The sequence below is a fragment of the Trachemys scripta genome, chromosome 1, assembly GCF_013100865.1.
Source record: "Trachemys scripta elegans isolate TJP31775 chromosome 1, CAS_Tse_1.0, whole genome shotgun sequence".
NCBI lineage: Eukaryota > Metazoa > Chordata > Testudines > Emydidae > Trachemys > Trachemys scripta.
Window position 1 is genome coordinate 109,822,549 of NC_048298.1, and position 11,688 is coordinate 109,834,236.

The window sequence follows — 11,688 nt, forward strand, 5'->3', positions numbered from 1 at the left end:
GAACACCAAGGGAGGAGAAACTGCTTCTGTAGTTGGATAGCCATTCACAGTCTTTGTTTAATCCTGATCTGATGGTGTCAAATTTGCAAATGAACTGGAGCTCAGCAGTTTCTCTTTGGAGTCTGGTCCTGAAGTTTTTTTGCTGTAAGATGGCTACCTACCACAATCTGCTATTGTGTGGCCAGGGCGGTTGAAGTGTTCTCCTACAGGTTTTTGTTTATTGCCATTCCTGATATCTGACTTGTGTCCATTTATCCTCTTGCGTAGTGACTGTCCAGTTTGGCCAATGTACATAGCAGAGGGGCATTGCTGGCATATGATGGCATATATAACATTGGTGGACGTGCAGGTGAATGAGCCGGTGATGTTGTAGCTGATCTGGTTAGGGCCTGTGATGGTGTTGCTGGTGTAGATATGTGGGCAGAGTTGGCATCGAGGTTTGTTGCATGGGTTGGTTCCTGAGTAGAGTTGTTATGGTGCGGTGCGTGGTTGCTGGTGAGAATATGCTTAAGGTTGGCAGGTTGTCTGTGGGCGAGGATTGGCCTGCCTCCCAAGGTCTGTGAAAGTGAGGGATCATTGTCCAGGATGGGTTGTAGATCACTGATGATGCGTTGGAGAGGTTTAAGCTGAGGACTGTAGGTGATGGCCAGTGGAGTTCTGTTGGTTTCTCTTCTGGGCCTGTCTTGTAGCAGGCGGCTTCTGGGTACACGTCTGGCTCTGTTGATTTGTTTCTTTATTTCCTTGTGTGGGTATCGTAGTTTTGATACCCAAACCTCGATGCCAACTCTGGCCACACAATAGCTTATGCTCCCTATACTTCTGTTAGTCTCAAAGGTGCCACAGGACCTTCTGTTGCTTTTAACCTACATGATTACACATCGACTGCAAATGACACACTATGAGTTTCCCCCCCAAAAATTTGTGCATTATAGAGTGTGCCTCATGTATTAATTTTTTTTTTGGTCTTTTGCCTTCCCCTTGAGCACCCATCATAGGCTACTTTTGTAGGCTGGACATATGACTAAATGGACTACGGGTCTTTTTTTAAAAACAGCTCTGCTCTGGCCCATGGATATACTACCAAACATTTTTTTCCTGTGTATATTTTTTAAATAAATGTTTACCTTTAGAGACACAGGGATATGGATAATGAAGAGATCAAGATAGTCAAACTTAAGTTTCTTCAGCGATTGTTCCAGACAGTTTCGGACAAGTTCAGGACGGTGAAAGGTACTCCCAAGCTGTAATGATTCAAAAACAACTGTTCTTTCTGAAGAAGTTCTCTTTTTTCTCTTCTTTCTGTAAAAAACACTTTTCTAAATTGTCTTATTCATGGCATACCACTGGCTTTACTTTTTTGGCAGAAGGGTTGTGTTATGAGGTGATTGTGTGCAAAGCTGCACATGAGAGTGAGACGCAAATGTTTCCTGAAGAAGCAGGATTAGGGCCTGAAATACAGCCAGGTTGTGAGAAATGCACTTGCTCAGTACAGGAACCCTATGTGAGGCCACTCTCAGGGTTAAAATCTTTCTGGCTAAATTTGTTCTCCTTGGTTATTAGGTGTCACTCTGTTATCTGACTTACTTAGATGGCCCTTAGAAGAATGGAATGGAAGATGTCCCTTGGTACATGACTGAGTTCTGTACACAATTCTGGTCTGTCTCTGGGAACCAGGAGATGGGAGTTCATACAAATGCCATTTCTAACAAGATGTCAGTTCTAATGTGGAAAGAATCCCACCCCAAGAACCCCTTTCTCCTTTTTTTGCCATCAGTTCTCCATTTACTATGTGGTTCTACTCTGAAAAGTGACTCTGTAAAAATGAGATTTTGGTGTTAAATATTGACTCTCAGTGATTCAATACAAATGTGCCCCATTTACAAGTAAAAGGATGCTTTTCCAACTGACAGCTCCACAAACTCAATCTGGATCAAGCTGGGTTCTTTGTTTCTTGTCCATCACCTCCAGAAATAAAGATGCTGGAGAACCAATTATACTCTCAGTGACACCTTTGCAACCCCAATGTCTAAAAATCTTGCTCTCAGTGATAATCCCTTGCTTTTAATTGGTTTGTGGAAGTGTAATTGATTGGAAATTAGTAAACAATGTTGTTGATGAGACCCGAGGAGGAATAAAATCCACCTGACTCTCCCTTAGCCATGTTGTTTCGATAGAGCTGAAAGGAGTGACAGCTTATTTTTTCTTCCATTGAAAACACAGATAGGACTGTGAATGCACACAGGGAACGGGTTGATTGAATAAGAAGGTGCCATTTTTACACAATCACTTTTCAAAAGAAATCTACACTTTCAAGCAGAGTCACCATTGTGCACAGGAAGCTTAGAAAGGCTCTTTGTGGCTAAATAAAATAAAATGTTCTGTCTGGTTATCTGTACTTTGAGGGGCATGAAGAGGCCTTTTAGCTTCGCTTTCACACATGTAGAGATGAGCCTGGTGCTCAAACCTGTAACTTTGTATAGAAAGCAATTTCCCATGTCTGTGAATAATACTCCCCTAAAGGGAATCCTTTCAATGCTGGCCTTGAGTAGGTTACACCATTCTTCATAAATTAGAAAAAATTAGCACAGGAAGCAGTAGGGTAAAAATACTTGTGTTAAAACAAAACCCACTTACCTTTCCTGTGTAAAATATGTCCTCTCTTTTGACTGTTCCATCTGCAATCTTCTCGTGAATGGCTCGCCCAACCTCCTCCTCAGTCCCATATACAAAGGCTCCATCAATATGGCGGAAGCCAACTTCAATAGCCACCTTTGTAGCCTCCTCACATTTACTTTTTTGAACCTACCGGTTAAGAAGGTGTAGTGTCAATCTCTCGGGATTAGGGATATGGTATGTCAGTCACCTAGAGCTTTGATCACCATCAGAAAGACTTCAAAGTAAAGTGGCACATTTAGAATTTTGAATTTACCTTAAAGGAAATTCCAGGATTCTGGGCCCGATCCTTTGTTGCTCTGCATCTTATGTTATCATTTACACCACAGCAAAGTAAATGGAACGTAGATGTAAAAAGCTACTATTCAGATATAGCAGGTATTTTTTGCTCTCACTGTGCACAGGAGTAAATGACTCCTTAAAATTCAGGGCAACAGAGAATCAGGCCCATTATTTCAGCTTTCCTTTTTACAAGATTCAAAGTACAGGACCCGGAGAGCAGGAGCTGTAGGAATCAAAGATCAACATTCACTATGGATTAGAACCGCCAGTCTGGCTGAGCTATTGCCTATTTATTTAAAAATAAAATCTCATGATTTGTAAGTCAAACTTATGATTTTGCCAAAACTGATTTATGGTTTTGAACTCTTGGTTTGGCGGGACCACATTCCTTTCATGAGTATTTGTAACAAAGGCAGCTATTAGACTGTTTGGTGAGAACTATGATTTTATGAACCCCTGTTTGTTCTTGACAATGACTCAGCTTTCTTCCAGCTAGGTCCATATTGACTCTGTTGAGATTAATGATTAAAAAAAAATCTGACAACAGCCATGCTTCCTAGCAGAGAAATCAGGTGTGATAAAAAAAAGATAAGCAAGACCTAAGGGAGGGGCAAATGAACTTCTTGGGGATACTAGAGAAGGGCAAAGAAACCTAGTTCCTAAATTGGTTTCTGATTTCCCATTTGCCTTTTTTAAAATTTAATTTTCAAGCTTCAGCTAGGGATTTGTTGAACAATTTCTCTCCCAGTATCAAAGAAAATCTAGCCTGTGGGCCTAAATCTGCTCTCATTGAAATCAATGAAGTTACAGTGGTGTAAAACCTAGTATGAAAGGAGAATCAGGCCTTATAAATACAAGTGGGCCTGATTCTCATTACACTAAGGCCCCTTTGTGACAGGTTTGGTCACAGAGATCCCCTTGGGACTGTTACCTGACACGCTGAAATTACCTCTCAGCCCGTTTTCCGTGCCAGCTTTGGACTCCAGAACCCTGCCTTGTTGAGCCAGACACTCTAGCCTGCTGCAACACAGACCCAAAGCTGCAGACTTTAACTAAAAACAGCTCAGGAGGTTACCTGTCTCCAGCACCCAGACACCCAGCTCCTAATTGGATCCAAACCCCAAATAAATCTGTTTTGCTCTGTATAAAGCTTGTGTAGGGTACGTTTGTAAATTGTTCGCCCTGTATATCACTGATAGAGAGATATGCACAGCTGTTTGCTCCCCCAGGTATTAATCACTTACTCTGGGTTTATTAATAAACAAAAGTGATTTTAGTAAGTATAAAGAGTAGGATTTAAGTGGTTTCAAGTAATAACAGACAGAACAAAGTAAGTCACCAAGCAAAATAAAGTCTAAGCCTAATACATTAAGAAACTGATTACAGGTAATATTTCACCCTCAGAGATGTTCCAATAAGCTTCTTTCACAGACTAGACTCTTTCCTAGTCTTGGCCCAATCCTTTCCCCTGGTAGAGTCCTTGTTAGTTCCAGCAGACATCTTAGGTGGTAATCAGGGGTTTTGTCATGACTGCCCCCCCCCCCCCTTGTCCTGCTCCACCTCCTTTTATAGCTTTGGCACAAGGTGGGAATATTTTGTCTCTCTGGGTCCCCACCCCTCCTTCTAAATAGAAAAGTATCAGATTTGAGATGGATTTCATTATCAGGTGACACGGTCACATGTCACTGTAAGACCCCGCAGTCTCCATTCCCCATGGGCTGGCCCACATGTACACAGGAAGGCTTTCAAGTAACTAAGGGCCTGTACAACTGATTTTTTCTGGTCAATGGGAGCCATCAAGATTCTAAACCACTATTAATGGCCCACACTTTGCGTAATTACAATAGGACCTCAGAGTTATACTTCATATGTCTAGCTTGAGATAGATGCAGGAATGCTACATGCATACAAATAGGAGGAATATATTCAGTAGGTTATAACCTTTGTTATGATACCTTACAAGAGAACTTTTGCATAAAGCATATTCCAGTTACATCATATTCACACTCATAAGCATATTTCCATAAAACATATGGAGTGCAACGTCACACCCTTTACATCACTCTGGCAGTCAGAGATGATGCATAACTCTTGATGGTGGGTGGGCACAATTTAAATTTTTTGGGGGAGGGGTTGCATCGGATCGACCCACATGTCGCCTCTGGGCTGAGGAAAAGCAACAGAGCCAGGAGCACCAGGGCAGCAGTGAGCGAACACCCTGAAGAGTATCTCATGGCAGCTGGGCTCCTTTGGGAGAGCAGCTCAGACCTGTGCCACCCTCCCTGCCTGGGGAGCCCCTGGCTATGCATAGGTGTCCCGGCTCAGGGAGAAGGGCAGGGAGGGCTGCCGGGCAGCCAGACACTGCGGACAGCCAAGGGCTTGAGCTGGCCAGGCGGCTCCCACCAGCTTCCAATCTGCCCGCTTCTGGCAGGAAGCAGGCGACGGTTTTCAAATCGCACGTATCACCTCTGCTGGCAGTGTGATGGGGCCTTAAATTACACCCACTTCAGCGCGGAGGTCCTAAGGAGCCTTAGTATAACTGAGAACCAGGCCTGAGTGAATAGCTGCAGTTGACACAGATTGTAGTGTGTAGGAAAGTCATATTTTAGGAGATGGTCTTTTCGGGGAGGAGGAGGAGAAGAAGGAAGAGAAGAGAGATCAGATCAGTCCTGCTGATTAGAAGACTAGAAGGACTCACTGGAGAGAGCTGAGTCACTGAGCTCTACAGAAAATGTCTATGCTTCACCTTTATTCCTAGGACAATAAACTTGTCATGGTGCCACAAGGCTTCTACATACCAGGTAGAAGGAAAAAGATCCACGTGCAGCTGTCCTCTTCAGAGGGGCCCTTCCTTCCTTTTTTTTTTTTTTTTTTTTTAAACACAGTATTTAGTCAGGCTTAATTCTCCCCAAGTCATGGATAGGAATAAGGAGCGAAAAATAAGTAAAGACTTTAAAAAAAATGTAATAAATTGCACATTTTAGCACCTTCCATCTGAAAATCCCAGTGCAATTTTACAAACTCTTAGAGTAAAATCTTCAAAATCAGTGCCATTTCCAAGTGCCTTTCACTGAGACATAGGCTTCTACGTCTTTTATGTGCTTTTGAAAATGTTATCCTTATGAGCTAAACCCAGTGAGGTAATTCAGGTATTATCAAAACAACAAGAAGTCTGGTGGCACCTTAAAGACTAAGAGATTTATTTGGGCATAAGCTTTTTCGTGGGTAAAAACCTCACTTCTTCGGATACTTGACAGGTATTATCAGAATTTTACAAAACTGGGGAAACACAAAAGGCAAGTAAGAGAACCAAAGGTTACATAAGTGACTCAGAGGCAGAATCAGATCTTCTGACTCCAAGTCCCCTGCTCTGACCACTAGACCAGCCCCCTCCACACTGGGATCAGCAGGGAACCGGACTGTTGAGAAGGGAGAAAAAAGGAAATATACTCATTTTCCTTCCCTCAGTGTAATTCAGTGAGCAGCACTACAAGGGCTAAATATAACTAACTTCTCTTTAAAGGAAATTGGTTTCCATTTAGCTCAGGTTGGGACCAAAATGCATTGGCAGAGACATACGGGCCGAAAACTGGAAAAGGGAGTGCTGTAGGTCAGGGTAAAGTTGCATGGGTAGTTATATAGTGGCTCTGGACTAGACTAGCTGGGTGCTGGAGGTCAGGACAGAGGTGGATTGACAGATGCATGTGGGGGTTCAAGGTGTGAATGGTTGGGGTTGCTATCCATCAGGTGTTTTGGCAAAGCTAGGTCAAGGAGTCATGAATCAGCATGAGATTCACTCAAATAATACTCAAATAATAAAAAACAAAAACCATTTCTTACAGAATGATGATATTCTTACACTTATATACAGGCATCATCTTTCACTCAACCCCCCAAAGCACTTTTCAGACATTGTCACTAGTTTTATAAACTAGATATACAGGGATCTCATCTTGCAGCTCTTTCTGGACTGATACAGGCAATAGTTATAGCAGTGCCCAGCAATGTTAATCAATAGGTTAAGGACAAAGAAATCCACGAAAGATTTACTTACTGCATCAGGGGAATAGGTACCAAATCCCAGTGCAGGAATTTTGTTCCCATCATTCATCTTAATACAGTGGTTGCTGTCAAACTCCATCTCTTTACAGTATTTCCTCGATTCTTTTCTGAACGCTGAAATTTTGCAGCACTGCTGTAGGGGCCAGCGAGAGCTTCAGAAAGAAAACACAGTATGAATTTCTATTTTAATTGTATTTTTCTATGATGTGTACTAAAAGGAGGAGCCAAGTTTGGTGCATCAGGCATAAAGGGGGAAAAAAAGTATAAATGCAAAATGACAAAGCTCTCAGAAAACCCACTATCATTATCAACAGGTTCAAAGATCGGACTCTTTCCTCAAACTTTATTGACTTAATACTGCTTCCATGTGACATAGAAGAAAAGCGTACAAAAGATCTCCCTTCAAATTCACAGTCACTCTACAATGGGGGCAAAGCATTTCCAGAAAAATATAATTAGGAAAAGTGATATAACCTCTAACAAAGCATTTTAGAACTAACACTTATTACATATGTTACTAAATTTTCACACTCAGAAGAAGCAACTAAAAATTATATTATCTGAAAATAGTACAAGAGAATTGCCTACTGTTTAATTGCTCCTATGAATTACAAATTTGAGCGGCCCTGATCTACTGGCTCAGGGAATATAGATAAGAAACTTTTATCAAAATCAGAAACAAGACTCAATAACTGCATTACAAAGAGACCTTCATTCCTTCCCAATAAGCTAGAACCATGATAGAGAAGTTGTTCTGAATTTCTATTTAAAATGTACAGTGTGGAGTTCAACATCACCAGTATGCGCTGGGCTCCCAGAGCAGTGTGTTCTTCTTGGAATAACTCCAGTAATGCAACAAGGAGAAGAAATGTGGGTCTGATTCTTTATTATGTGGAAGAAAAAAAAATCAGGAATAGTGAAAGGATCCTTTTTACTATACATCTTTAAATGAATACTTGAGGTGGACCACAAATCTAAAGAAAATAGTTTTAATAAAATATTCACATGCAACTGTATGGCTAGAACAACAGAATATACACTGCGGGCCTCTCAAAGAGCAGACATGCAATGCTTTCTACTAAATTTTTTTAAATACAGACCATGACCATAGCATTCAGTGGCACAGCCAGGCCACTCAGGATATGTCTGCAAAACTTGCAGGGATCTCAGAGCCTGGGTCTACAGACAAGGTCTGGGTGCTACAAACAGCAACGTAGACATTGTGGCTTGGGCCGGAGCTCAGGCCTCAGGGGCTGAGCCTGAATGCTAAAAACAGTAGTGTAGACACTGTAGCACAAATCTGAGTCTCTGGACCCAGACTCAGACTCACTGCTGTGGGTTTTAAAAGTCAGTGTAGACAGGGCCGGGTCTGGCTTTTTTGCCGCCCTAGGCAAAAAAGCCCCTCCCCTCCCCCCAGCGCAGCCGCTGAGCCCGGCCGTGGGCCTGCAATCCCCGACCAGCTGGAGCACCCAGCTGGGGCTCTCCGCTCTCCCCGGCAGCCAGAGCACCGAGGGGAGGACGGAGAGCCCCCGGCGGCCAGAGCGCCGGGAGGAGGGCAGAGAGCTCAGCCGGGGCCGCTCTCTCCGACCGGCCGGAGTGCCGCGGGGAGGGCAGTGAGCCCGGCCGGGGCCCCGCTGTGCCGCCCCCCTCCAGGCGCCGCCCCAAGCACATGTTTGGTGGGCTGGTGCCTGGAGCCGGCTCTGAGTGTAGATGTACCTTTACTCTTCCCTCCCTTAACTGAGAGTGACAATGAACCCCAGCTACCTGGCAGGGACTGTTGCAAAAGCACCTGTGAGCTACTCCACTCCTGAGATACCCACCATCTATAGGGATCCATTGGTACAGCCTGGCTGCTTACTCTTCTCCTCCATACGTGGGAATGAAGACAAACTTCAGGTAGCTGGCAGGGGCAGTTGCAGAAGCATACTTGGCAACATTTTCCCTCCCCATCGTCCATTTGCCACTCCCACCGGGCTTTCATTTAATCATTTTTGTTGCTCTCCTCAGGATTTCCTCCAATTTGTCCACATCCTTCCTGAAGGGTGGTGTTCAGAACTGGACACAATACTCCAGCTGAGGTCTTATCAGTACTGAGCAGAGCAGAAGAATTACTTCTTGCGTCTTGCCTACAATACTCCTGCTGATAAATCTCAGAATGATGTTTGCTTTTTTTTGCAACAATATTATATTGTTGGCCCATATTTAGTTTGTGATCCACTATAATCCCCAGATCCTTTTCTGCAGTACTCCTTCCTAGGCAGTCATTTCCCATTTTGTACTTGTGCAATTGATTATTCCTTCCCAAAAGTAGTACTTTCCATCTGTCCTAATTGGATTTCATCCCATTTAATTCAGACCATTTCTCCAGTTTGTCAAGATTGTTTTGAATTTTATTCCTGTCTTCCAAAGTGCTTGTAATCCCTCCCAGCTTGGTATCATCCACAAATTTTATACATGTACCCTCTATGCCATTATCCAATTTATTTACAAATATATTGATTAGAACCAGACCCAGGACAGATCCTTGCAAGACCCCACTCAATATACCCCTCCAGCTCAATTGTGAGCCACTGATAGGGGAAGCAGTAGCAGTTATCTGCAAGGCTTAATACTCTGTCAAAGAAGGCTACAGCTTGGTTTGACATGATTTGTTCTTGACAAATCTATATTGACTATTACCTTATTATCTTCTAGATGCTTACAGATTGTTTGATTATTTGCTCCGTTATCTTTCCCAGGACCAAAGTTAAGGGGAGTGATAATCCCCTGGATTGTTTTTGTTTGCCTTTTTATAGATAGGGACTATATTTGCACTTTTTTCCTGTCCTCAGGTATCTCTTGTGTCCTCCATGAGTTCTCAAAGATAATCGCTAATGGCTCAGAGATCTCTTCAGCCACTTCCGTAAGTATTCTAGGATGTATTTCATCAAGCCCTGTCAAAGTAATTCTTAACATGTTCTTTTCCTACTTTAGCCTCAGAGCCTATCCCATTTACACTGTTGTTTTCTATGTTAGCCAGGTGATCCCTTCTAACTTTCTTGTGAAAACTGAAACAAAAAAGGCATTTAACACTTTGGCCATTGCTGCATTTTCTGTTGTCATCTTTCCCTCCTCATTTAAAAGTGAGCCTAACCTGTCCCTAGTCTTCGTCTTGCTTCCCACGTATTTACAAAATGCTTTCTTATTCTAGCTAGTTTAATCTAATTTTGGCCTTTACCTTTCTAATTTTGTTCTTACGTGCATGTGGAGTGTTATATATATATATTCAACCTTTGTAATTTGACCTTTCTTTTTTGAGTTTTTGGTCATTGAAGATCTCCTCGTTAAGCCAGGGTGGCTTCCTACCATATTTCCTATCTTCCTATGTATTGGTACAGTTTGCTCGTGCCTTTAAAAATATCCCTTTAAAAAACTACTAACTCTCCTGCACTCTTTCCCCCCCCCCCCCAGACTTCTTCCCACGGGCTCTTAACTAACAATTTTGTGAGTACTAAACTCTGCCTTCTTGAATGAGGGAGGCAACCTAGTGACCGAGGATGTGGAAAAAGCTAATGTACTCAATGATTTTTTTGCCTCTATCTTCACGCACAAGGTCAGCTCCCAGATTGCTGCACTGGGCAGTACAGCATGGGGAGAAGGTGACCAACCCTCTGTGGAGAAAGAAGTGGTTCGGGACTATTTAGAAAAACTGGATGTGCACAAGTCCATGGGACCGGATGCGCTGCATCCGAGGGTGCTAAAGGAGTTGGCGGGTGAGATTGCAGAGCCATTAGCCATTATTTTTGAAAACTCATGGCGATCGGGGGAGGTCCCGGATGACTGGAAAAAGGCTAATGTAGTGCCCATCTTTAAAAAAGGGAAGAAGGAGGATCTGGGGAACTACAGGCCAGTCAGCCTCACCTCAGTCCCTGGAAAAATCATGGAGCAGGTCCTCAAGGAATCAATTATGAAACATTTAGAGGAGAGGAAAGTGATCAGGAACAGTCAGCATGGATTCACGAAGGGGAAGTCATGCCTGACTAACCTAATTGCCTTCTATGATGAGATAACTGGCTCTGTGGATGAGGGGAAAGCAGTGGATGTGTTATTCCTTGACTTTAGCAAAGCTTTTGATACCGTCTCCCACAGTATTCTTGCCGCCAAGTTAAAGAAGTATGGGCTGGATGAATGGACTGTAAGGTGGATAGAAAGCTGGCTAGATCGTTGGGCTCAACGGGTAGTGATCAATGGCTCCATGTCTAATTGGCAGCCGGTTTCAAGCGGAGTGCCCCAAGGGTCGGTCCTGGGGCCGGTTTTGTTTAATATCTTTATTAATGATCTGGAAGATGGTGTGGACTGCACTCTCAGCAAGTTTGCAGATGACACTAAACTAGGAGGCGTGGTAGATACACTAGAGGATAGGGATCGGATACAGAGGGACCTAGACAAATTAGAGGACTGGGCCGAAAAAAACCTGATGAGGTTCAACAAGGACAAGTGCAGAGTCCTTCACTTAGGACGGAAGAATCCCATGCACTGCTACAGACTAGGGACCGAATGGCTAGGTAGCAGTTCTGCAGAAAAGGACCTAGGGGTCACAGTGGACGAGAAGCTGGATATGAGTCAACAGTGTGCTCTTGTTGCCAAAAAGGCTAACGGCATTTTGGGCTGTATAAGTAGGGGCATTGCCAG

General features: G+C 43.3%; 1 protein-coding gene across 6 annotated transcripts in view; it reads right to left on the minus strand.

Annotated features, from left to right (window-relative positions):
- LOC117882842 (aldo-keto reductase family 1 member C1 homolog) overlaps positions 1 to 7,350 on the minus strand; it is a 29,153-nt gene extending 21,803 nt beyond the window's left edge. The window contains exons 1-3 of one of the 6 annotated variants that reach the window (XR_004647124.1): positions 7,010 to 7,340; positions 2,635 to 2,802; positions 1,125 to 1,299 (exon numbers count right to left, since the gene is read on the minus strand). Coding sequence is in view for 5 of the 6 variants with exons in the window: in XM_034781685.1 (XP_034637576.1) it covers positions 1,125 to 1,299; positions 2,635 to 2,802; positions 7,010 to 7,062 (396 nt within the window). In the remaining variant the exon portion in view is untranslated. Of the gene's footprint in view, positions 1 to 1,124; positions 1,300 to 2,634; positions 2,803 to 7,009 lie in introns of all 6 variants that reach the window. The other 5 variants (XM_034781685.1, XM_034781707.1, XM_034781694.1 and 2 more) reach the window with 5 other exon arrangements.
- Positions 7,351 to 11,688: the final 4,338 nt, after the last annotated feature.